Source organism: Eulemur rufifrons, chromosome 26 (genome assembly GCF_041146395.1).
Source record: "Eulemur rufifrons isolate Redbay chromosome 26, OSU_ERuf_1, whole genome shotgun sequence".
Classification (NCBI taxonomy): Eukaryota; Metazoa; Chordata; class Mammalia; order Primates; family Lemuridae; genus Eulemur; species Eulemur rufifrons.
Window position 1 is genome coordinate 6,079,879 of NC_091008.1, and position 24,956 is coordinate 6,104,834.

The window sequence follows — 24,956 nt, forward strand, 5'->3', positions numbered from 1 at the left end:
TTGTTGAGTTTTTTTTTTCAAATTGTGCGTTCAGTAGGATTTTAAAGCAAGTGTAACGTGGAGCAGGAGCCGCTCAGTCAATCCAGCGTCCCCTTGCGGGGGCCGGAGAACGTTGCGCAGACGCGGCCGGGCCGAGGGGGGCGCGGACCCGGCGCACAGGAAGCGGCCAGGCCCGCGGAGGAACCGAGGGGCCGGAGCCCACGTCAGCGTCCCCCCGTGCAGCCCCTCGCTCTGCGCGTGCTCGCGCCCGGCCGGCGCACGCAGCTAGGCTCCGCGCGCGCCTCCCGGGCCCCGCCCCTTCCTCGGGATCGGGGCGGGGCGTCGGGCCGAGCGCGGAAGCCCCGCCCCCAGCTTCTGCCTCCGGTGCTGCGGCGCCGCTTCGCCCCTCCCTGCGTGCCCTGCCCCGGACTCAATCCGGGGCCACGAGCACGAGCGCGTGCGCACGTCGGCGCGCGCCCGCCCCGCCGCGAGGAGGCCCCGCCCCCCGGCCCCGCCCCGCCCCGCCCCGCCGGCCTGCCCCGCGCCCGCGCCCGCGCCCGCTCCCCTTGCCGGCGCCCGCGCGCTCCGCGGCCATGGAGATGCCCGGGAGCCTGTGCAAGAAAGTCAAGCTGAGCAACGACGCGCAGAGCTGGGTGAGCGCCGCGGCGGCTGTCGGAGCGTCGGGCCGCCGCTCGCCGCTCGCCGCTGCCTCGGTCCCGGCTCCTCCGCATCCTCCCCGGGGCGCGGGGGTGGGTTCCGGGGCGGTGGGCGGCGCGGGGTGCGGCCCGACCCTGCGCCCGCGGGAAGGGCGCCCGTGCCCCGGCGCCGCGGCCCCGCTGGGACCGGAGCAGAATCCGTCACCCCGGGTGGCGGCTGCGAACCGGCGCGGGGCGCGGGAGCTGCCCGCATCCCCGGAGCGGCCCGCGCGTGGGCGGCGGCGGGGACGGGGGCGCAGGGGGCGCAGGGGGCGCAGGGGGCGCAGGGGGCGCAGGGGGCGCAGGGGGCGCAGGGGGCGCAGGGGGCGCCGCGCGCGCGTCCAGGGTTTCCTCGGCCGGGCCGGCGGGGCCCGGGTTCCGTTCCATCACCGCGTCTCTGCGTGCCTGAGCCCCAGCGTGCGGAGCGCCCAACAATGCGGCCATTCATGAGCCGGGCCGCCCGGGACTGAGGGTCTTTGTGTCCCCGTGTGAGATTGGAACGTCACCGCGCACGGGGGCTTCGGGGACTCCGTGCCTGGTGACACAGACGTGCGGGGAGAACGTTCAGCGACAACTGCCAGTTGACTGTGTCCTCAGGAGGCTGTTTCCTGCCTTCATTACCTTGTGACACGAAACAGCCTCGTTCTCAGATTTGGAAGTGGAGAGTGGGGGCCGGCTGTGGAGTCTGGCGAGGCCCTGGTTTTGGGGTTGGATGGAAATTTTTATTTCACAGTCCAGTGGCATCGTGAGGTTTAAATGCTTTCTTTCCAAATCATTGCTTGCCCTTGATGAGTCAAAGGAAAAAAAAAAAAAAAAAAGAAGCTATTTCGGGCAGATGTTCTTTTGAAATCATTAATTTACTGTATCTGTTATCAGCAGGGATTGTCCTCCGGTTCCTCTCTCCTTTTAGTTGTGTGACTTCTGCATACGAGGTGAGGCCGGAAAGGAGGTAAAAGGTGGGTTAGGACAGGGGGGGAGGAGCGTGGACCCCTGGCCTGGTCTCCGTTCTCAACGTTGCCATTTATTAGCTGTTGATGTTGTGACTTATTGGAACCTCAGCTGACTTAAGGGTAGAATAGTGTGTATTTCACCGGGTTGTTTTGATGAGAAAAGGAGGTAATCTGAAAGTGCAATGAAACCCTACCTTGAAACTGAGACTGTGTTGCTTCTGTTACTTTCAGGTATTTCACGGTTACGTAAATATGATTGGCTAATTAATATTTACAGATAATTTCGGTTACACTGTCCTTTTTTTTTTTTTAATGGGTCCCGAGAGAGGGGCCCGAGAAGTCGCCTGCACTGTGCTTTTATTTACTCTGTTTGCCAAATTAGTGAGTATTTTATGTGGAAACTTGTGCCAGAAATGGAGATGAAAAATGTAGGACTTAGTGCTTTGCCTTCTGGTTGTTCATGGTCTGTGCTGGGGTGGTAACCCGGCACTTGCCCGGTGATGAATATGTCTTTGCGGACCGCAGTGAGTGATGTTAGAAGCTTTATTGTAATTTAGAGGAGAAGTTAGTTTGGTGTGGGCTTCTTGGAGAGGTTTAATGGAGGAGCTCGGATTTCTGGGGCAGACAGAAACTGTGTGAATAATTGCTGGGATTAAGAATTATTATTTTTTACTCCAGGGACAGTGAAGACACTTGTTTGACTACTCTGGGGAGTCTTTGTTGGGGAGAGGAGATAAGATTGAATGGGTAGGCCGGGCATGGTGGCTCACGCCTGTGATCCTAGCACTCTGGGAGGCTGAGGCAGGTGGATTGCTGGAGCTCAGGAGTTCGAGACCAGCCTGAGCAAGAGCGACACCTGTCTCTACTAAAAATAGAAAGAAATTAGCCAAACTAAAAATAGAAAAAATCAGCGGGGCATGGTGGCGCGTGCCTGTATTCCCAGCTACCTGGGAGGCTGAGGCAGGAGGATCGCTTGAGCCCAGGAGTTTGAGGTTGCTGTGAGCTAGGCTGATGCCACGGCACTCTAGCCAGGGCAACAGAGTGAGACTCTTGTCTCCAAAAAAAAAAAAAAAAGATTGAATGGGTAAGGTGGGGCTAGGTTGTGCTCTTGCCAATGTTTGGCAGTAGAGTTAAGACCTGATTTTGTGGGAGATTTTTGATGGGGCTAGAATTTTTATGGGGCTTGCAAAGTCTTTTCTCTTCTCTGTAGACCACCCGCCACCTCTTCTTCTTATATACTTAAATCAGCTGATGGGGACGCAAGTGCGAAGAACCCCCAGTCCTCTAAAGTTCTCCTCCTGGGATAGGATTGGTAATCCAAGAAGACCTGTCTGCTGAAGAAATGGAGACACGGCTAGAGCCCAGATGCAGAAGCCCTGGCCACCAGACAGGGTTCTAGTGAGGTTTAAATGAATTAATAGATTAGTAGCCTGCCTGGCACCTGAGAACTATTTATATTCTGGTTATTATCATTCGTCCACAGTGGGGGGTGGTGAAAGGCTGGCTCAGGGGCAGTGGCAATACAGGAGGGGCTGCATTCAAAACATTTAAGGACAAGTGTGGAGGGCCTGACTAGATTTAGAGGATGAAAAAGGGAGAAGTGTTAAAAAATGATCCCGAAGTTTTGATCCTTGGAAGTGGGGAGGAAGGTTATTGCCTGCAGGGAAATTGGGAGGTAGGTCAGGGGCAGGGGGAAAGGGCATAATAAACACTGAAGGAGAGTTTACTGTGTGCCAGGTGCAGTTTGAAATGTTTTATCTAAATTAACTCATTGGATTTTTGCATTTCCAAGGTAGACATCACGGGAGACAGTGGTTAAAAGTAAGGATCCTGGGGCTGACTACCTGGGCTCGAATCTGGCTCCACCGTTGATTAAACATGTAACCTTTGGCTGGTCACTTAATTTCTCTGTGCCTCTCTCTAATCATTTATAAAACGGGAATGTAGCCTCACAGGGATATTACAAAGGTTAAAGAAGTTAATTCTTACTGTTACCATCCTCTTTATCCCAATTAGTATCTCCGGTTTATAGATGAAGAAATTGAGGCACAGAGATGTCCTAGAGCTTGTTAGTGGTGGCTTTGAGGGACTGATTAGTGGAGATAGTCTATAGAAACAGAAATATAAGACACTTATGTAATTCAAAGTTTTCTAGAGGACACATTAAAAAAGTAAAAAGAAACAGGTGAATAATTTCAATAACATGTTTTCTTTAGCCTAATATATCCAAAATACTATCATTTCAATATAAATATGTTTAATAATGTCATAGTATGAAATCATTAATAAAATATTTTACCTTTTTTCTGTACTAAGTCTTTCAAATCTGGAGTGTTTTTTTTTTTTTTTTTTAACGCATTTCAATTCAGACTAGCCGCATTTCACATCCTCAGTAGGAACATGTGGATAACACAGTTATAGGGATTGAGTTAGGTGGAGGTTGGAAGTAAAGATTTGGTGGTTAAATTTGCGTTAGAGAATATAGAATAAATGTGGGACCAAATACTAAGCTTCGGGTGATATTTCCTGTTAAGGATCAGCTAAAGGAAGTGCATTCGTGAGAGACAGTGGGCAAAGAGACAGGGAAATGTCGTGTTCTGGCTCTGGGAAACGGTTAGAGTTCCAGGAAGATACCTCTATGTGTTTACCAGAATAGTAAAAGAAAGATCAAGAATCTCCTGTCCCTGGGAGCTTCGTCGTCCCTCCGTCTGGCACAGCATCAGATGTGAGGAGTGTCAGTATCTGATGGAACCTTTCTCCGGTGGGACCGCTGCTCATCTGCTCTTGGGGTGTGTTGGTTGGGCTGAGGGACATTTGGGGCACTGAGCTGTCGTTCACCCATTTCGTGGAGTGGTTTTGGGCTGAATCCCTTGCTGGGCCCCGCCTTGCCTGCAGCGGCGCTGGGTGCTGCTGCCCAGGCAGGGTCTGGTAACCAGCGTGGCATTCAGAAGCACAGACGGTCTGGCCCGGGTTTGTTCTGCCAGTCCCTCCCCCGTCGCTCCCCGCATTTCCACAGCTCAGCCCAGCTTGCCTTCCGTACCCTACGTGCTCGCGATTGTGCACAAGCCTGCCTTCTGCATGGGGTGCCTGTTACTTTTTATCAGGGGCTGAAATCTTTAGAGCCTTGTGTTATTTCAGCTGAGCTGTGGGAAGCGTGTGGCCCCCAGGGGCACATACATGCAGTTGCATGTGGACTGAATTGCTCGTGCACCTCTGTGTTGCGTTGCACTCTCTGCTACTGTCACGTATCACGGAATCGTAATTCATCATAGATGTTTTGTATATGTGCTGCACTTCTTTTTTTTTTTTTTTTTTTTTTTTTGAGACAGAGTCTCACTCTGTTGCCCAGGCTAGAGTGAGTGCCGTGGCGTCAGCCTCGCTCACAGCAACCTCAAACTCCTGAGCTCAAGCCATCCTCCTGTCTCAGCCTCCCGAGTAGCTGGGACTACAGGCATGCACCACTATGCCTGGCTAATTTTTTCTATATATATTTTTAGCTGTCCATATAATTTCTTTCTATTTTTAGTAGAGATGGGGTCTCGCTCTTGCTCAGGCTGGTCTCGAACTCCTGAGCTCAAATGATCCTCCCTCCTCGGCCTCCCAGAGTGCTAGGATTACAGGCGTGAGCCACCGCGCCCGGCCTGTGCTGCACTTCTGATACGACAACATGGGGATGAAGGACAGGGTGCAGAGTAGCTTGGGTGCTTCTGAGATTAAAAATCCTTGGATAACTTATTAAGATTTCAGCACAGCTTAAGTAAGGGAATCAACTCCATATGTGGTAGGATTCAGAGTACAGTTTTGTCACCATCTGGGTGATCTTGGACGTGTTATTTAACCCCTGTGTGATTCAATATCCTCATCCGTAATAATGGGGTCAATAAAACACTCCTCATAGTGGGGCTAACAGTGCATACCTCGTAGGTTAGAATGAGGTTTAAATGAGTTAATATATTTAAAGCACCGTGATTACTGGCCCATGGGCACTGTTCTTGTTGTTATTTATTGGTTCTCAAATATTTAACACCTACTTTGTGTGTGCCTTGGTTTCAGGTGCTGGGAGGCAGTGGTAAAAAGAAAAGGATCGTACCCTCACGGGTGTTACATTTTACCTGGGAGAGAGTTAACTAAAAAACGAATGAATGAGGCCGGGCGCGGTGGCTCACGCCTGTCATCCTAGCACTCTGGGAGGCCGAGGTGGGCGGATCGTTTGAGCTCAGGAGTTCGAGACCAGCCTGAGCAAGAGTGAGACCCCATCTCTACTAAAAATAGAAAGAAATTATATGGACAGCTAAATATATATATAGAAAACATTAGCCGGGCATGGTGGCTCATGCCTGTAGTCCCAGCTACTCGGGAGGCTGAGGCAGGAGGATCGCTTGAGCTCAGGAGTTTGAGGTTGCTGTGAGCTAGGCTGACGCCATGGTACTCACTCTAGCCTGGGCAACAGAGTGAGACTCTGTCTCAAAAACAAACAAACAAACAAACAAACAAACAAAAAAACGAATGAATGAGATAATTCTCTCTTTTACTAATTCTGTCTTTCCCAGTTTGTTCTCTTATAAACTGCTAGATGCTTTTCGTTAATAGCAGGGCGGCAGCCCATTCTAGACTTCGGGAAAGACTGAGGTGGTACAAAAATGAGATAAGAATGCGCAAGTGGAAAACACAGCACAGCAAAACCAAGCAAGAGGCCGGTGTACCCTCTCTTCAGAGCATTGGCCTGGCGGGTTCCGACCCTGGAGCCAGGAAGGTGATATTAAAAACATTGCCAGGCCGGGCGCGGTGGCTCACGCCTGTAATCCCAGCACTCTGGGAGGCCGAGACGGGAGGATCGCTCGAGGTCAGGAGTTCGAGACCAGCCTGAGCAAGAGTGAGACCCCGTCTCTACTAAAAATAGAAAGAAATTCTATGGACAGCTAAAATATATATGTACAAAAAAATTAGCCGGGCATGATGGCGCATGCCTGTAGTCCCAGCTACTTGGGAGGCTAAGACAGGAGGATCACTTGAGCCCAGGAGTTGGAGGTTGCTGTGAGCGAGGCTGACGCCACGGCACTCACTCTAGCCCGGGCAACAGAGTGAGACTCTGACTCAAAAAAAATAAAAAAACATTGACTGAAGAAAAGGGAAACCCGAACTTCTGCCAAGAATGTCCTTTTGTTGTTAACTAACAACAACAGCAACAACAAGAATGATGACAGCGTGGTCTAGATCTGTGTTGTGTCGTCCAGTAGCTATTGGCCACATGTGACAATTTAAATTTAATTCATAGTGAATACAATAAAAAATTTAGTTCCTTAGTGGTGCTAACCGTGTTTCAAGTACTGCGTATGTGGTCAGTGGCCACAGGAACTGGGCAGTGCGGTGTAGACCATTTTCATCATCTCCGAAGCTCCATTGGACAATGCGGGTCTTAGCTGCAGCTTTGGGATAGCTGCCAAAATTTATTTCTACTTATTATGTATTTCTGTGTTCAGGTATTTTTACTCTCCTCACAGGGCAAGGAAATTTCCAGGGATAGTGGCTACTTTGGAATCTTGGTTTTTGCCAGTTTGATCCCCCTGGCTTCTGGTAGGGTGCCCGGCGGTCTTAGCTTCCCTGTAGCGTGGTTGTTGCTTTACATTTGAAGTTTCCATAAGCTTCCTAGCCTGGCTGTGTTACATTGAATTTTGAGGGTAGTTCTTTATTCCAGTGGTTTTCTCAACTTCCAAGGATATGTGATTGTCACTTTTGCTATTTATCTTTGACTTGTTAATATTCAATAGATTAATTTTTTTTTGAGACAGAGTCTCACTTTGTCTCACCGGCTAGAGTACCATGGTGTCAGCCTCGCTCACAGCAACCTCCAACTCCTGGGCTCAAGCGATCCTCCTGCCTCAGCCTCCCGAGTAGCTGGGACTACAGGCATGTGCCACCATGCCCGGCTAATTTTTTCTATATATATTTTTAGTTGGCCAGATAATTTCTTTCTATTTTTAGTACAGAGAGGGTGTCGCTCTTGCTCAGGCTGGTCTTGAACTCCTGAGCTCAAACGATCCTCCCGCCTCGGCCTCCCAGAGTGCTAGGATGACAGGCGTGAGCCACTGCGCCCGGCCCTCGATGTATTAATTTAAGTTATAAGTTAACTGTGAAATAAAGGTTTCAATGATCAGGAACTCAAGGTTTCTTCCCATCGTAGTCCACACTCTTTGCAGTGTGTTCACATTGTATGATCCCATCCCTTTAGTTTTATCCACATTATGTCTTGGAAGTTAACTGTGCCTGTTACCATTTTAGGGATTTCTCTCTGGAGGAGCACACTGGTTAACAGTGTAAAGTGGGTGGCGGGATGGGTGAAGGATGTTGAAATCCAGAGTTATGTTTGATATTTGGTATATGCTTTGTGTCTTTATAAATTTCACTTAAATTGCAGAGTTCGTTATAAAAAAAAAAATAAGTTCAAAAACCCTGAAATTCTCTAAATGGCATCACAGAAAAGTTAATTTTCCCCACAGGGAAGTAGAGAAAAACAACAAAATGGCCCGTGTGGAAATTAGGGTGGGTCCAAAAGAGCCATTTATGTGGGTGACGAGGACAGAAGTTTGCAGTCCGTGTAGAAAATGCACACCACAAATATTGGAGGCCTTGTGATGTCAGCCTAGTGACAGGTTTGATAGTCATTTAGTTCTAAATGTAGAAAGTATTAAATGAATTGTCCCAGTTGTGCTAGACTTAACATTTCCAAACCTCTGTCATTTCATTTGCAAGTTACACAGAGAAAACAAATTATACTTTAAAATAAATGTCTTGTAGCTAGTAATAACTTTTATGAGCACTGACTAGGAAGAAGAAAGGAGGTTGGACATTGTGGAAAATACAAATAATTGGTGGCTCTTGCCTGTCATCCTAGCACTCTGGGAGGCCGAGGTGGGCGGATCGTTTGAGCTCAGGAGTTCGAGACCAGCCTGAGCAAGAGCGAGACCCCATCTCTACTAAAAATAGAAATTATATAGACAGCTAAAAAAATATAGAAAAAATTAGCTGGGCGTGGTGGCGCATGCCTGTAGTCCCAGCTACTCGGGAGGCTGAGGCAGGAGGATCGCTTGAGCCCAGGAGTCTGAGGTTGCTGTGAGCTAGGCTGATGCCACGGCACTCTAGCCCGGGCAACAGAGTGAGACTCTGTCTCAAAAAAAAAAAAAAAAAAAAAAAAAAAAAAAGTACAAATAATTGTAACTCATAGTCCTTTAATCTACTTTCCTGAGGAAGTAAAACACCTATGGACGAAAAGACATCTACAAGTATTAAATGGTTCATAAAAATGAATGATTATGGTCAGGAAATGTTACAGGGCCTGCCTGGGTGTATGGACACAAAGCCAGATATATATTTCTACAAAACGGGACCCGGACTACAAGAATAAGCCTGGTTTCTCTATCCTGTGGATAGAGCAAGCCCATCCATCCAAGACTGAGAACAGAAATTTAGAGGTGGAAGGAAATAACTCACTCTTGACCTTGAATGAGTCACTAATGTTGTGTTTCTGCACCAGAATCTAGAAAAGATTTGGCTGGAGTGGGGGCAGAAGAAAAAGAAGGGGGGTCTTGAAGAAGATTATATGTATAAGTGGCCTTTAGAGTCTTACAATTCAGGCATAAGCCCACCAGTTTCCAATAGTTTTAAAAAGTATTGTTTGACTTACTCTGAAAAACTGGGAGATAGGGGAATGTGGCACATCTCTTTTTAGAGTTTATTTTTTAATTATGAAAAATATCAATACATAAAAAAAAAAAACCTCCTCCTACTCAGACTACCACGTTTGTTGCCAGAATCTTTTTCAATGCAGGAGGCAGGAAACTCTGAGGGAGCGTTCTTTTTAGTGATTAGAACAGATAGTTTCTACTTACCTTGTATTTTTCTCTCCACCATATCCTCAGCAGTTTATGGTTTGTCAGATAATGTTTATACATTCTGGCTCAATTTGATAAGAAAAGCAAGAGATATTTTACGGGGCCAAAATGAATTAACAGTCATTAGATATGTTTCTTCTTGCCCAAGAGCAAAGTAACTTGGAAAAAATCCCAAAAGAGAATGACCAAGTCAAACAGGCTCTGCAAGTGTAGGCAGCTTAGCATGTGGCGCCCTCCTCACAGCCCTCCCGGCAGGGACCTAGCTCTCTGCTCCTCAGTAGCCAGCATGGCTGGGAGCTACAGCTAAAGGGACACTGGTCCTTCCCAAGGATGCAGATGTCTGTGTTCAAGTTACTGGAAATGCGAAACTGGTAGGTTCTGTTTGCTTCATCAGTTTATTGGAAAGCAATGGGTCGAGAGACCTGTATTACAATGATCATGGAGCATCCAAAGTATAATTTTATTGGAAATACATCTGTTAATGAGATGATTAGTGGGGGAGAGGTGTGACTTTTGTGGGGTGGCTATTAAAAGAATTGTCACCTTGTCCCTTTGGCCCCGGCAGACTTTCCCTCCTAGGGCAGTGAGAGATAGTAGGATTCAGATGGGCGGGAGATGCGTTTCTTCTACACAGGATCGCGAAGGGAAAGGTGGGAAAAGAGATCCTTAACCTTAGGCACCTTCTCAGGCAGACCAGTTTTAGAAAAGAGTACATATGGAAGTGCAAGATCTGGATCCAAATTAATTCCTTAAAAAAAAAATCTAGGTCTTGGCAGATGTCAGCAAGATGGAGGAATAATACTTTCCGGTGCTCATCTCCCCACAGAAACATTGGTTGAACAACTGTCCTTGCACAAAAAATAGCAAGAGCTAAGGAAGCCGGGCGCGGTGGCTCACGCCTGCAATCCTAGCACTCTGGGAGGCCGAGGCGGGAGGATAGCTCGAGGTCAGAGGTTCGAGACCAGCCTGAGCAAGAGCGAGACCTCATCTCTACTAAAAATAGAAAGAAATGATCTGGACAGCTAAAAATATATATAGAAAAAAAATTAGCCGGGCATGGTGGCACATGCCTGTAGTCCCAGCTACTCGGGAGGCTGAGGCAGGAGGATGGCTTGAGCCCAGGAGTTGGAGGTTGCTGTGAGCTAGGCTGACGCCATGGCACTCTAGCCCGGGCAACAGAGCGAGACTCTGTCTCAAAAGAAAAAAAAAAGATCTAAGGAAGCCAGGTGAGAGATTACAGCACCCACAGCTGGGCGCGGTGGCTCACGACTGTAATTCTAGCACTCTGGGACTCGTAGGCGGGAGGATTGCTCGAGATCAGGAGTTGGAGAGATTACAGCACCTGGGTGTAGCACAGAAATAAGCAAAGACGCATTGAAGAGGGCAGGAAGGACGGTTTTGCATTACACATGTCGCTCCTCCCCCGACCCCAGGCGCACAGCATTGAGAAAGATGCCCTCTGCTTGAGGGAAGGAGCGGGCATTGAGCACCAGCCTTTGCCGTGGAACTCAACACTGGGCCCATCCCTGTAAAACCCAGCACTGGGCAGGCCCCCCAGCCCAAGATGAGCTGGCACCCATGGACTGAGCTTCCAAGCCTGCCCTGGCACCAAGCAGGCTCCTGCAGCCCCAGGCAGGACCCACCTGCCCCCCAGCTGCCAGACCAGTCCCCACTGACTCAGGTTCTAGGCCTGCCCCAGGGTCAGGCTGACCCCAGTGGCCCGATTCTCTGGATCACCTTTAGCACCAGGCCGGCTCCCACAGCCCTAGTCATCAGGCCGGTACCTGCAGATACAGGCTCCAAGCCCACCCCGCTCTAGGCTCTCCCTGGGTTTCAGACCAGCTCCGAGCCAGGTCATCCCACACAACCCTAGGCTTCAGGCCTGTCCCAGTGTTAGGCCAGTCCCTGATGGCCTCAGCTTCCAGGCTGGCGCTTGCAACCCCATACTCCAGCGGAGCCAGGGTTCAGGTCTGTCCCAGTAAATCATAGCACTGACCCAGGCTCTAGGCCGGACCCCACAGACCTAGCCTCTAGGCCAGCACCCACACACCGAGCATCGAGGCCAGGCCCTATGATCCTAGGCTTCACACTGGCCCCAGCAGACCCAGGCTCCATGCCTGCTCCAGCACCAGCTGAGCCCTCTGTTCGCTTGCTGACCCAGGTACCAGGCCACCCTCCCCGAGGACTCTAGCAGCAAGCCCTCCTGTGGACCATGCCAGGTGGCCTGCCCAGAATCTCTGGACAGGCCGACTGGTGAACGGCTGTACCAGACAAAGCTGGTTTGCAAAGACTGGAATAAGCCCCTACTTCTTTAGTGCACAGACATCAATGTAAGGCAGCAAGAAACAGAAAAAACCAAAGAGACATCACAGCACCAAAAGAACACAATAGTCTCCTAGTGTCTGACTCAAAAGAACTGGAGATATACATATTGCCTGACAAAGAATTCAAAAACGGTGGTTGTAAGGAAGCTCAGCGAACCCAGGAAAATGGAAACTATTCGATGAACTCTGAAAACTGGCAAATGACCAAAAGGAGAAATTTAACAAATTGAAATTATTATATAAAAACAAAAATTCTGGAGCTGAAAAATACAACAAATAAAATGAAAAATGCAGCAGAGAGCATCAATAAGAGAACTGATGAAGCAGAAGAAAGAGTCTGTGAACTCAAAGACAGCTTTCCTCCACAGTCAGAGGAGGAAAAAGAAAAAAGAATGAAAAGGAATGGAGAAAGCTTTCGGGATTTTTGGGACAGCATCAAAAGAGCAAATATTTGAGTTCCAGGCGGTCAAGGAGAGGAGAGAGATAAAGGTTTAGAAAACTTATTTAAAGAAATAATAGCAGAAAACTTTCCAAATCTGGGGAGAGAGATAAATATCCAAGTACAAGAAGGTCAAAGGTTCCAATCAGACTGTACCAGACAAGACTATACCAAGACATACTGTCGTAAAACTGCCAGGAACCGAAGGCAGAGAGATGATCCTGAAAGCAGCAAGAGAAAAGCAGCAAGTCACACACCAGGGGGTTCCAGTAAGGCTGGCAGTAAATCTCACAGGCCAGGAGAGAGTGGGGTGATATGTTCAAAGTGCTGAAGGGGAAAAAACAACACTGGCAACCAAACATACTCTTTCCAGCAAAGCCGTCCATCAGAAATGAAGGAGAGATAAAGACTTCCCCGGATAAACAAAGCTGAGAGAGTTCATCAACACCAGACATGTCTTATAAGAAATGAATAAAGGGAGTTCTTCAAAAGGCTGCTCTTTAGTAACATGGAAACATGAAATTATAAACTCACTGGTAAAAGGAAGTACACAGTCGAGTTTGGGATACTCTAAAACTGTAATTGGGGTATATACATCATGTACATCTTTAGCATGAAGGTTAAAAGATAAAACTATTAAAAAAATAATCATAGCTACAGTAATTTTTTAAGGGATGGCTTCACTGCGGAATTCTACCCAGCATTTAAATACCTATCCTTTTAAGACGAGATTGGGTGCGCTCAGGGTGGTGTGGCGGTAGACAATGCCAGTCCTTTTCAAACTCTTCTGAAATTGAAGAAAGAGGAAATACTTCTGAACTTATTTTATGAGGTCAGCATTAACCTGATACCAAAACCAGATAAGAAAAGAAAATTACCGGCTAATATCTCTGATGAACGGATACAAAAATCCTCAACAAAATAGTAGCAAGGCAAATTCAGCAGCACATTAAAAAGATCATTTGCCATGATCACGTGGGGTTTATTCCAGGGATTTAAGGCTGGTGCAACATATATATGTATATATATCAGCAAATGTGATGCACCACATTTAAAGAAGGAAAAATAAAACTCATATGATCATCTTAGTAGATGCAGAAAAAGTAGTTGACAAAATTCAGCATCTTTGTATGTTAAAAACTCCCAAGAAATTAGGAATGGAACGAGTATACCGTAACACGATAAAGTCCATACATGACAAGCCCACAGCTAACATCATACTCAATGGTAAAAAGCTGAAAGCTTTTCCTCTAAGATCAGGACTATGACAAGGGTGTCCACTCTCACCTTTTCTATTCCACGTAGTTAGGCAAGAGAAAGAAAGAAAAGGCATCCAAATTAGAAAGGAAGAAGTTAAATTGTCACTGTTTGCAGATGACATGATTTTATATATAGAAAACCCTAAAGACTGCACCAAAAGACTGTTAGAACTAATAACCTAATTCAGTAAAGTTGCAGGATACAGTATCAACATACAAAACCAGTAGCGTTTTTATATACTAACAATGAACTATCTGAAAAAGAAACAAGAAAACAATCCCATTTACAATAACTACCGGAAAAATAAAATACTTAGGAAGAATCTAACCAAGGAGGTAAGAGAGCTGTACATTGAAAACTGTAAAACATTGATGAAAACAATTAAAGATACAAATAAATGGAAAGATACGCTGTATTCATGGATTGAAAGAATAAATATTGTTAAAATGTCCTTACTACCCAAAGTGATCTACAGATTCAATGCGATCTCTATAAAAATTCCAAGGACATTCTTCACAGAAATAGAAAAAAAAATCCTAAAATTCATATAGAACCACCAAAGACCCTGAAAAACCAAAGCAATCTTGAGCAAAAAGAACAAAGTTGTAGGCATCATGCTCCCTGACTTCAGAATATACTGCAAAGCTACAGTGGTCATCAAAACAGCCTGGAACTGGCATAAAAACAGACACATAGGCCAATGGAACAGAATAAAAAGCCCAGAAATAAATCCATGTGTTTATGTTTAATAGATTTTTAAACGTCAGTGCCAAGAATACTTAATGGGGAAAGGAGAGTTCATTAAATGGTGTTGGAAAACCTGTATATCCACATGCAGAAGAATGAAGTTAGACACTTACCTCACACCACAAAAATCAACTCAAAGTGGATTAGAGATTTAAATATAAGATCAGAGGCTGTAAAACTACGAGAGAAAAACATAAAGGAAAAGCTCCGTGACCCTTTTGGTCATGAACCTGTCTAAATTTTTAACGTCATTCCCTCTCTCTTATTTCTTAGCAACATTTTTTGCTCCCCCACCCCTTTTGACAGTTATTACTGTTTAACTACTTATATAACTTATTTATCTTGGTCCTTCATTTTTTTTTTTTTTTTCCTATGTCCCTTTCACTAGTTCAGTGGTTTTTAAACTTGAGCTTGCATCAGACTCTCTTGGAGGGCTTGGTAAAATGCAGGTTTTTGGGCCTCACCCCAGAGTTTCTGACTTAGTCGACCTGGGTCAGGATCTGAGAATGTCATTTCCGGCATATTCCCGGGTGACGCTGAAGCTGCTGGTCAGCACACCCTGGGAACCGCTGCCCTAGCATCACCAGCTCCCTGAGACCAGTGACTTGTAACAGTATCGTTCACTTGTCCACCGGCACCTAGAAGGATGTCAAGAATGTAGTATGCATTCAGTAACTATTTTCGAACAAGTGAATGATGAATGCATCTGTTTTGAAAGATAAAAGAATATTCACATCTATTTCATAACAGTATACCTTGTTGAAAAGAACCTAAATTATGTTTTTTCATCCTAGGAAGAAAAAGACTAAGCAGATTTTTTTTTTTTTTTTTTTTAGAAAACAGCTTTATTGAGATATAATTTGCATACCAAGTAGCTGACCCATCTAAAAAGTATACAATTCAATGATTTTTTTTTTTTTTTTTTTTTTTTTTGAGGCAGAGTACTGCTCTGTCACCCTGGCTAGAGTGCCATGGCGTCAGCCTAGCTCACAGCAACCTCAGACTCCTGGGCTCAAGCGATCCTCCTGCCTCAGCCTCCCGAATAGCTGGGACTACAGGCGTGTGCCACCATGCCCAGCTAATTTTTTTCTATATATTTCCAGCTAATTGCTTTGTATTTATTTTAGTAGAGACGGGGTCTCACTCTTGCTCAGGCTGGTCTTGAACTCCTGAGCTCAAACGATCCTCCCGCCTCGGCCTCCCAGAGTGCTAGGACTACAGGCGTGGGCCACCGTGCCCGGCCCTAATTCAATGATTTTTAGTACAAAGGCTCCTCGACTTAATGACGGAGTTATGTCCTAATAAACCCATCATAAGTTGAAAATACTGTAAGTTGAAAATGCGTTTATACACCTGCCTACTGAACATAACCGTGCTCAGAACACTCACATTAGCCTATAGCTGGGCAAAATCATCAAGAGGATGGAAACCCTGTTTTGTTCACCTGGCGTGCGAGTAGGGCCTCAGTAAATGCTGGTGGGATGAATGACTGAGTAAATGAACACGTGAGAAGACTAGGCTCTGGCTACCACTTACTATCTTGGGCAAGTTATTTGACTTCTCTCGGGTTTAATACCTTCGTCTGTAAAACCGCCATAGGAAGAGCACCTACATCGTTAGGTTGCTGTGAGAGTTAGATTAATTGGCTTATGTAAAGCACTGGACACCATTCTAGTACACTTAGGAAAAAAAGAGTAGGTGTTAGTTTTATCTTTTTTCTTCCTTTTGGTGTAGGGCACTGACTGTGTGTTTGTAAGGAGTATGTATTTACCTTTTAAAGGACTCAACTGAGCCAGAATTCTTTTTTTTTTTTTTTTTCCTTTTTTCCAGGGGATGCAGAGAGCAACGAACGTCACCTATCAAGCCCACCATGTCAGCCGGAACAAGAGAGGGCAGGTCGTGGGGACCAGAGGTGGCTTTCGTGGTTGCACGGTTTGGCTCACAGGTACGGTCAAGTGAGACAGACGAGTTCACTTTAAAAGCAGTGCCTCCAGCCTGAGCAAGAGCGAGACCCCGTCTCTACTAAAAATAGAAAGAAATTATATGGACAATTAAATATATATATATAGAAAAAAATTAGCCGAGCATAGTGGCGCATGCCTGTAGTCCCAGCTACTTGGGAGGCTGAGGCAGGAGGATCGCTTGAGCCCAGGAGTCTGAGGTTGCTGTGAGCTGGGCTGACGCCACGGCACTCACTCTAGCCTGGGCAACAGAGTGAGACTCTGTCTCAAAAAAAAAAAAAAAAAAAAGCAGTGCCTATAGACAGACCGGGACTTAGGGGTAAGCATATTTAAATTTGGAGCCGCGTTCTGTATTTGGAGCATTACAACATGTAACTGACATAGTTGCTTAATAACAACATACTTCCTTTTGGTAATTCCTCTCCTTCGTCCACAGGATTGATGTTAAATAAAGGGGAGAAACCAGAATGCCTCTTAAAACTACCTTCTAGTAGATAGTGCATTACATTCTGTAAAGTCCTGAGTGCAACTAAGACCTGGATTTTGCTCCAAGAATCTAACAGTGTAAACCACATGTCTCTGCCCGTTTTATGTTGCTATAACAGAGAACCGAAGACTGGGTAATTTACAATGAACAGGAATTTATGTCTCACGGTTCTGAAGGCCAGATACAACAGGCTAGGCGCAACATCCAGGGGCTGACATCTGCTGAGGGCCTTCTGGCCGCGCGGTGACGTGGTGGAAGGCATCTATTGGCGAGAGAGAGCAAGAGATCAAACTCCCAGCTTCAGGCCTGTTCATGATTGCGTTTATCCATCCGTGAGGGTGTCACCCTCCTGACCAAACACCCCCTCTGAGGCTCCGCCGTAGGAAGAGAAAGAATCAGTGATGGGGATTTTCACAGAAACATTTTCTGTCATTCAGCTTTTGCTTTGCCTTCTGATTTTTTGTTCTGGTTTTCCCAGTCTCTCTTTGGGCTTAGCCATAGCAGGCTGGCGGGAGGGTGAATTGATCCAGATTTTGGAAGTAGCGTTAAAAATGATGGATCCTTTCACTTTTAGAAATTATATTTAAAATGTTGATACATCTCGCCAAATTGCTCACTAAAATTTTATACCAGTTTACTCTCCCACCAGTAGTGTGGGAGAAGTTCCATTTCCCAGTGTCTTTGTCAACACTGGATATTACCAGTCATTAAAAATTTGTGCTGATTTGCAGAAAACAACATTTCTTTGTTGTTTTTTTTTTTTTTTTTAAAGATAGGGTCTAACTCTGTAGCCCAGGTTGGAGAGCAGTGGTGTGATCATATCTCACTGTAGACTTGAACTTCTGGGCTCAGATGATCCTCCTGCCTCACCCTTCAGGGTAGCTGGGACTACAGGCATGTGCCACCACACCTGGCTAAATTTTTTTTTTTTTAATTTTTAGTAGAGGTGGGGTCTTGCTATGTTGCCCAGGCTGGTCTTGAATTCCTGGCCTCAAGTGATCCTTCTGCCTCAGCCTCCCAAAGTGTTAGGATTATGGTCGTAAGCTGTTGCTCCCGCCCTGTTTTCTGTTACTTTTTTTTTTTTCTCGCTTTGTTGCCCGGGCTAGAGTGAGTGCCATGGCGTCAGCCTAGCTCACAGCAACCTCAAACTCCTGGGCTTAAGTGATCCTACCGCCTCAGCCTCCCGAGTAGCTGGGACTACAGGCATGTGCCACCATGCCCGGCTATTTTTTCTATATATATTTCAGTTGGCCAGATAATTTCTTTCTATTTTTTTTTAGTAGAGACGGGGTCTCGCTCTTGCTCAGGCTGGTCTCAAACTCCTGACCTTGAGCGATCCACCCGCCTCGGCCTCCCAGAGTGCTAGGATTACAGGTGTGAGCCACCGTGCCCGGCCTGTTTTCTGTTTCTTTAAAGTTACATGGTTCAATTTTAGACAGGTCTGTTTGGTTTTGTATGAAAGAAGCAACACTCTGACATTCTTCCCATCTCCGCATTCTTAATTCTAGATTGTTGTTAAATTGTTGTTTTTATATTTCTTAGGTTTGTTAACACTTAGATTCTGTTCCACATCTTAAATTTCTAAATTGTTTGTGTTTTAATTCTATAAGTACGTTGATTTAGTGTTCACCAACTCACCATCAGCTCTTTCACTATGGCTTGTCCACTCGTGAGCTCTTTATCTGAGTCAAGCCTTAATTGTCTGTGTTTCATTAGGTAGTTTTTACAGGATGGTCTTCCGTGGGTTCTAAATCCTCTGACTTTTATGTTTGAGAATGTCTGCCCAGTTTTTATGACAACTTGGCTGGGTAAAATGTATACTTGGTTCATAATATTTTCGTCTTGCAGTTTTAGAAACAGTACCCTATTGTGTTCTGGCATTAACAGCTCTGAAGAATTGTGAGGCTAATCAGATTCTTTTCCTCTTCTTTTAGGAGCTTTCATTTTTTCTTCTGGATGCCTAAAGAATTTATTTTTCTTGAACATGTATATTCATTCCGTTTATTTCACCACTAGTGATGCTTATAAATACTGTTTATCTGATCTTTTGGTGCTTGGTTTATGGTCTAGTGTGTAATCAGTCTTCAGTGACCACAGTCCCCGCCCCACCCCTGGACTGGGACACGGTGGCTACAGGCAGCCGGGTGGGCATCTCCCTTCCCCCAGGTCAGGTGGGCGCTGCTAGAGCCCCGGCAGGTCAGGCTCTGGTTACGGAGTTTTTATAGAGGTCAGGCCTCATTAAAGAGAACACAGTGCGCTGGTGTATTTTTTTTTTTTTTTTTGAGACAGAGTCTGGCTCTGTTGCCCAGGCTAGAGTGCCGTGGCGTCAGCCTCGCTCACAGCAACCTCAGACTCCTGGGCTCAAGCGATCCTCCTGCCTCAGCCTCCCGAGTAGCTGGGACTACAGGCATGCGCCACTATGCCCAGCTAATTTTTCTACATAGATTTTTAGCTGTCCAGCTAATTTCTTTCTATTTTTAGTAGAGATGGGGTCTCGCTCTTGCTCAGGATGGTCTCAAACTCCTGAGCTCAAACAATCCTCCTGCCTCAGCCTCTCAGAGTGCTAGGATTACAGGCATGAGCCACCGCGCCCGGCCAGCAATTCAGTTTTCAACAGTGTCTATTCTTCATTTCAAGTTAAATATATACATAAAAATACATAAATACACATGTATACATAAACAGACAATTTTATTGTAATGTAAGTGGCTTTTGTTGTATAAAAAATTTAGATTTCCGAGTTTCATTTATTTCCCCCCATGCTTGGTGCTTCATTGATAGTTAAAAACAATGACAGTAAAAAACAGAATAACCCACTGCTCCTCAGCCACTATCTTTTGTCCCAGTTACCGTGTGACAAATTACCCAAAAACCTAGTAGTGTCAAATAGCAACCATCAACCATTTTAATTTGCTTACAAGTCTGAGGGTAAGGAGGGGGTAAAAAGGTGAGGAGTTGAAGAGAACTCAGCTGTTTTTTATTTTTTTATTCTTTTTAGAAACAGGATCTCACTCTGTCGCCCAGGCTGGAGTGCAGTGGCGCGATTGTAGCTCACTGCGGCCTTGAACTCCTGGCCGCCAGCGACCCCCTCACCTGAGCCTCCCACGTAGCTGGGACTACAGGCATGAGCCGCTGCGCCTGGCTTCAGCTGAACGGTTTTTGCTTAGGTCTTGCTTGGTCATCGTCATGCTGCATTGGGTTGCAGTCATCTGAAGGGCCCAGCTTGGCTGGGTGTCCAAGATGACTTACTCTGTTGATGCTGCTTGTCACCTGGGAGCCGAGCTGGCTGACACTGTCAACTAGAACACCTGCTTGTGATCTCTCTAGCCCGGTGGTCTCAGGGGAGTCAGTAGCTGGCTTGTCTCAAATTAAGTGACCAAAGAAAAGCTGCATAGCGTTTTCTCACCCAGCCTCAGAAGTCACGCATCATTTTACTACATTCTTTTGGCTGCAGGGGAGTTCTGAGGCCAGCCCAGTTTCACGGGAAGGGAACCAGACTGTACCTGTTGGTGTAACAGTAGCAGCGACACATTTCAGAAGGGAGCTCCTGGGACGAGATATTTAGTTGCAGCCATCTTTGCAAAATATGGTCTGTTACACTTGTTAATATATGGTTTTAAGGCCCAGGCGGGTGGATCGTTTGAGCTCAGGAGTTCGAGACCAGCCTGAGCAAGAGCGAGACCCCGTCTCTACTAAAAATAGAAAGAAATTAATATGGACAGCTAAAAATATATATAGAAAAGTTAGCCGGGCATGGTGGCGCATGCCTGTAGTCCCAGCTACTTGGGAGGCTGAGGCAGGAGGATCGCTTGAGCTCAGGAGTTTGAGGTTGCTGTGAGCGAGGCTGACGCCACAGCACTCACTCTAGCCTGGGCAACAGAGTGAGACTCTGTCTCAGAAAAAAAAAATAAAATAAAATAAATAAATATATATGGTTTTAATGTATAAAGCAACTGACACTACGTGGATCCTCTCAACACATCATCCTCTCTTACACAGCTTTTTCAGTTAGCCTTCTATAGTACCATGACTTCTTTCAAGAGCATTGGTACATTAGATTTCAATTTTTTAAAATCTTTTCTCATATAACCCATCTTGGCTAGAAGTCCTGTAGTTACATCCTCGCCAAGGTGGCAAGCAGTAGAGTGTGCTTTTTCCCCTCTACCTCTTGTTTCATGAATAAACATCATTATTAGTAGAGGAAGGTGGCTTGAAATGACAGTATTGTTTTAAGGCTGATTATATGATTAAATTGGACACCCAGATACTTTGATCACGGTGGTCTGTGGCCCTGATGATCCTGGAGTATGGAGGTAACTTTGTAGTATTTCACTTACTATTGTCCTGTCTTTTTCTTCCCTTGCTCGAAGCAATGTGGGCATGTAACTTTGTTTTAGAATTTGGTACACAGCTGTAGAAACAGAGTGACAAGGGGACAGAGTGAGTATCTACCCATCCGTGTCTGATGCTAAAATTGGTTAAGCCCTTTGGAAGCTTACCGGTGATTTCTAAGATACCTTTGGGCATGGATACAAGTTATTAAAAGCAAATGCTTATCATATGTAAACTGTAGATACTTTCGTAGGTAAGGGCTAAATCTTAAAGAGAAGTATTGAATAAGAATGTCACTGAGAGACTGCCGTGAATAATGAATGTAATTAAGCCTGTAATTAACATTTTTTATCACTAAAGAGTTATGCTGCTAACTCGGCGTATGGAATCTGTTTGCTTTGTTGAATTCCAGGCTTGTCTGGAGCGGGGAAGACGACGGTGAGCATGGCTTTGGAGGAGTACTTGGTTTGCCATGGTATTCCCTGCTACACTTTGGATGGTGACAACATTCGTCAGGGTCTCAATAAGAATCTTGGCTTTAGTCCTGAAGACAGAGAAGAGAATGTTCGACGCATTGCGGAAGTTGCCAAGCTGTTTGCAGACGCTGGCTTAGTGTGCATCACGAGTTTCATATCGCCCTATACGCAGGTGTGTGGCTTTGTGCCATTGCTTTTCTGATTACATTTATTAAGAACATGGTGTCAGGCAGAGCACATAATTTATTTTATTTTATTTTTTTTTGAGACAGAGTCTCACTCTGTTGCCCAGGCTAGAGTGAGTGCTGTGGCGTCAGCCTAGCTCACAGCAACCTCAAACTCCTGAGCTCAAGCGATCCTCCTGCCTCAGCCTCCGGAGTAGCTGGGACTACAGGCATGCGCCACCACACCCGGCTAATTTTTTTCTATATATATTTTTAGCTGTCCATATAATTTCTTTCTATTTTTAGTAGAGATGGGGTCTCGCTCTTGCTCAGGCTGGTCTCGAACTCCTGAGCTCAAACGATCCGCCCACCTCGGCCTCCCAGAGTGCTAGGATGACAGGCGTGAGCCATCGCGCCCGGCCCAGAGCATATAATTTAAACATTGACATCCAATTAAACTAATTGATCTAAAATTATAGGTCAGTTACTGTGCTGTGGCTTTCTGAGTACATCCCAAACTGAGAAAACCTGCCATTAAAACCCGGAGTATAACGTTGTTGAACTCATGGCAATGACCAGATCATTTGAGGCTTGACTTTGTAATTCAGTAACCCTACAGTGAATGCCTGACAGGTGTCAGCCACCAGGGAAAATCTAAGCTTCCTTATGTCCTACGGTGGCTTCTTTGCTCACTCTTCTTTGGTTTCAGCTCTCATCATAGTCTTCCTCTTATTTTAGGGGCTGTAGCAACACTGAATGACTTTTTCGTATTTCTCGGAAAAAATCACGTTCGTTTCTCATCCTGGGATTTTTGTTTCCCCCCTGCCTGGAAGGTACCTTCCTCTTCCTCCTGTCCCTCTCTCTGCAGTGTCAGCTGACTTCTGTTCGTACTCTGAGACTCGGGTTGGGGATCTCTTCCTCCTGAGTACCTGCCTTCCTCCCCCAGGCTGTGTTGGGTTCCTGGTTTGGGGGACTTTGTTATGGACCTTAGCACACTGTTTTATATAAAATCCCGGTTCATTGATTGGCGGCAGTAACAGTAGCTGTAGTGATGATATTGTTAACAATGACTGACATTTATGGGCACTTACAGTGTCCTGGGAACTGTTTCAAAATGCTCTTATGTAAACTAACTCACGCAGTCTTCATCCTCCAGCGAGGAAGGGAGACATGAGGAAGCAGGTGTGTGTGGCCCGAGGTCACACTGCGCTGGCAGAGCCGGGACTTGCTCCCTGCCTGTCTGTAGCACCTGTGTGCTGGTCCACCACGCTGTGCTGCCTCCACACCCCGTGGCTCCTTGAGGACCGGGACTGTTTCTTATTTGTCTTTGTGATCTTCACATTAAGTCCAGCTTGATGCTTAGTGTTTGTTGGACGATAGCGTATGGTCTGGAGGTGGGAGGCTAGTTAGTCTCTGCTCCGTCACAAGTCAAGCAGCAGCAATGGGAATAAAAGAGACGGGACACGTTTGAAGGCTCTTGAGCCGGTGGCGTCAGCAGGGCTTAGTGCCTGGCTGATGGCTGGTTTTGAGGGGAAAATGAAAGAATGTGGTTTCTGAATAGAAGGTAATATGACTGAGTTACGAAATCGAGGGTGGAAAGGGAGGGGATGAGTATTGCATTTTAGGTGTCACTTTTGAAGTGCTTAGTGGAGCGTATCCATGGAGATGACCACTGGGCCATTGGAAAATTGGTTCTAGGATCTGGAATCAGGAGTTATGAACTTTATTAGCTGAAATCTAGACGAGGTTGAGTATATTCAGAAGAGTATGTAGAACAAGAAGAGAGGCACGGAGGGACACTTGGGAACACCTTCATTTAAAAGGACAGTGAGAATAGTGAGATCACAGCCTAATTGCTGTGCCAGAGACTACAGTTGTAAAGTTAATGAGGTGGCTTTGATATACTGGAATAAGATTTATGACAGAGGTATACAATGGATCCTACTCTGAGAACCCAGAGGAAGCAAGAGCCCCCTGTCAGCCTGGGCATGCAGGGAAGGCTTCCTGGAGGAGGGGACCATGGCGATGTGCTGTGAGGGAGCACGTTGCTTTGGCGTAAGGTACAGTGAGGCAGGTATTCGTCATTGATGGGGCATCACGTGCAAGACTGAGAATGGGGGGGCCGGGTACAAGGGGTGCCTCACACTCAGAAACCTTGATTTTATCCCAAGGGTGGCAGGGAGTCTCTGAGGAGTTCAGTGACGTGGTCAGGTTTGCAGCCTCTGTCATGCTGGGAACAGGGTAGGGTTCGGCTTCGGGCGGATCTAAGCTAGAAGCCAGAAGTCTGACGGAGAGGACGTTGAAGTTGTCCAGACAAGAGAAGTGAGGTTGGACTAAGGAGTAGGGAAGGGACGGCACCATCAGGTCGGAGTAACCTTTAGAGGTGAGATCTGAAGGGCTTTGTGGCCGAATGAACGTGGAGGAAAGAGAAGGAACCAGAACGACTGTTGGGGTTGTGGGTGAACAGTGCTGTCATCCCGTGGTTTGCGTGGTGTAAGAGGAAACGCAAACTTGCAAGGAAAGGGGATGGCTTCCGTTTTGGGACATACGTTGCTGGCACCTGTGTGACGTCGGTGAGGCGGGTACAGGTAGGAAGAAGTTGGAGGTGTGTGTTTAGCTTCGGGAGGGAAGTCAGGGCTCAGCTTCAGCGTCGGTGCATGTATTGTGGTTTGCACTATGAGGCCGTTGAAGGAAGCGCCCCAGGACTGTGTAGGGTGAGCCCTGGGCGCCGGGTGGCAAAGGAGGGGAGCCCCGGGGAGGCCGCGTAGGGGGACCGGGGAGGGGCAGCTTGGGCACCCTGCGGGCAGCGGTGTGAAACGCACCCTGGTGTTTTAGACACAGGGAAGGACCTTTCATTAGGGGAGAGTTTTTGTATGATCTGTCGGTTCGTTTGTTTTAATGGACGAGAGTGACCTGCACGTCTCTGTACAAGCTTGTTGCCAGGGCACGAAGCCAGTGGGCAGGGGGAGGCTGCAGATCTCAGACCGAGTAGGGAGAAGGGGCTGAACGCGGTCCTGGAGGGGCAGGAACGGGGAGGGGATTTAGAGCACGTGAGGGGGGGAGTGGAGGGCAAGGTTGTTAGGCTGGAGACAAACTTGGGTGGCAGGGAGGGGACGGCGAGCTCTCACGCTTGGGGTCTCTTTTTGGAATGAAAAGCACGACCGTCTGGTCACAGTGGAAGCGGGTCAGGTTCGTCAGAGGGGCCACAGGAAGGGGGCGGGCGCTAACAGCAGCTGCGTGGGAAGGGAAGGGT

At 46.7% G+C, this 24,956-nt stretch overlaps 1 protein-coding gene across 1 annotated transcript in view; it reads left to right on the forward strand.

Annotated features, from left to right (window-relative positions):
* Window positions 1-555: 555 nt before the first annotated feature.
* PAPSS1 (3'-phosphoadenosine 5'-phosphosulfate synthase 1) overlaps window positions 556-24,956 on the forward strand; it is a 68,838-nt gene continuing 44,437 nt past the window's right edge. The window contains exons 1-3 of the mRNA XM_069459049.1: window positions 556-632; window positions 16,114-16,228; window positions 21,476-21,711. Coding sequence (XP_069315150.1) covers window positions 573-632; window positions 16,114-16,228; window positions 21,476-21,711 — 411 coding nt within the window. The 5' untranslated portion in view covers window positions 556-572. The remainder of the gene's footprint in view (window positions 633-16,113; window positions 16,229-21,475; window positions 21,712-24,956) is intronic.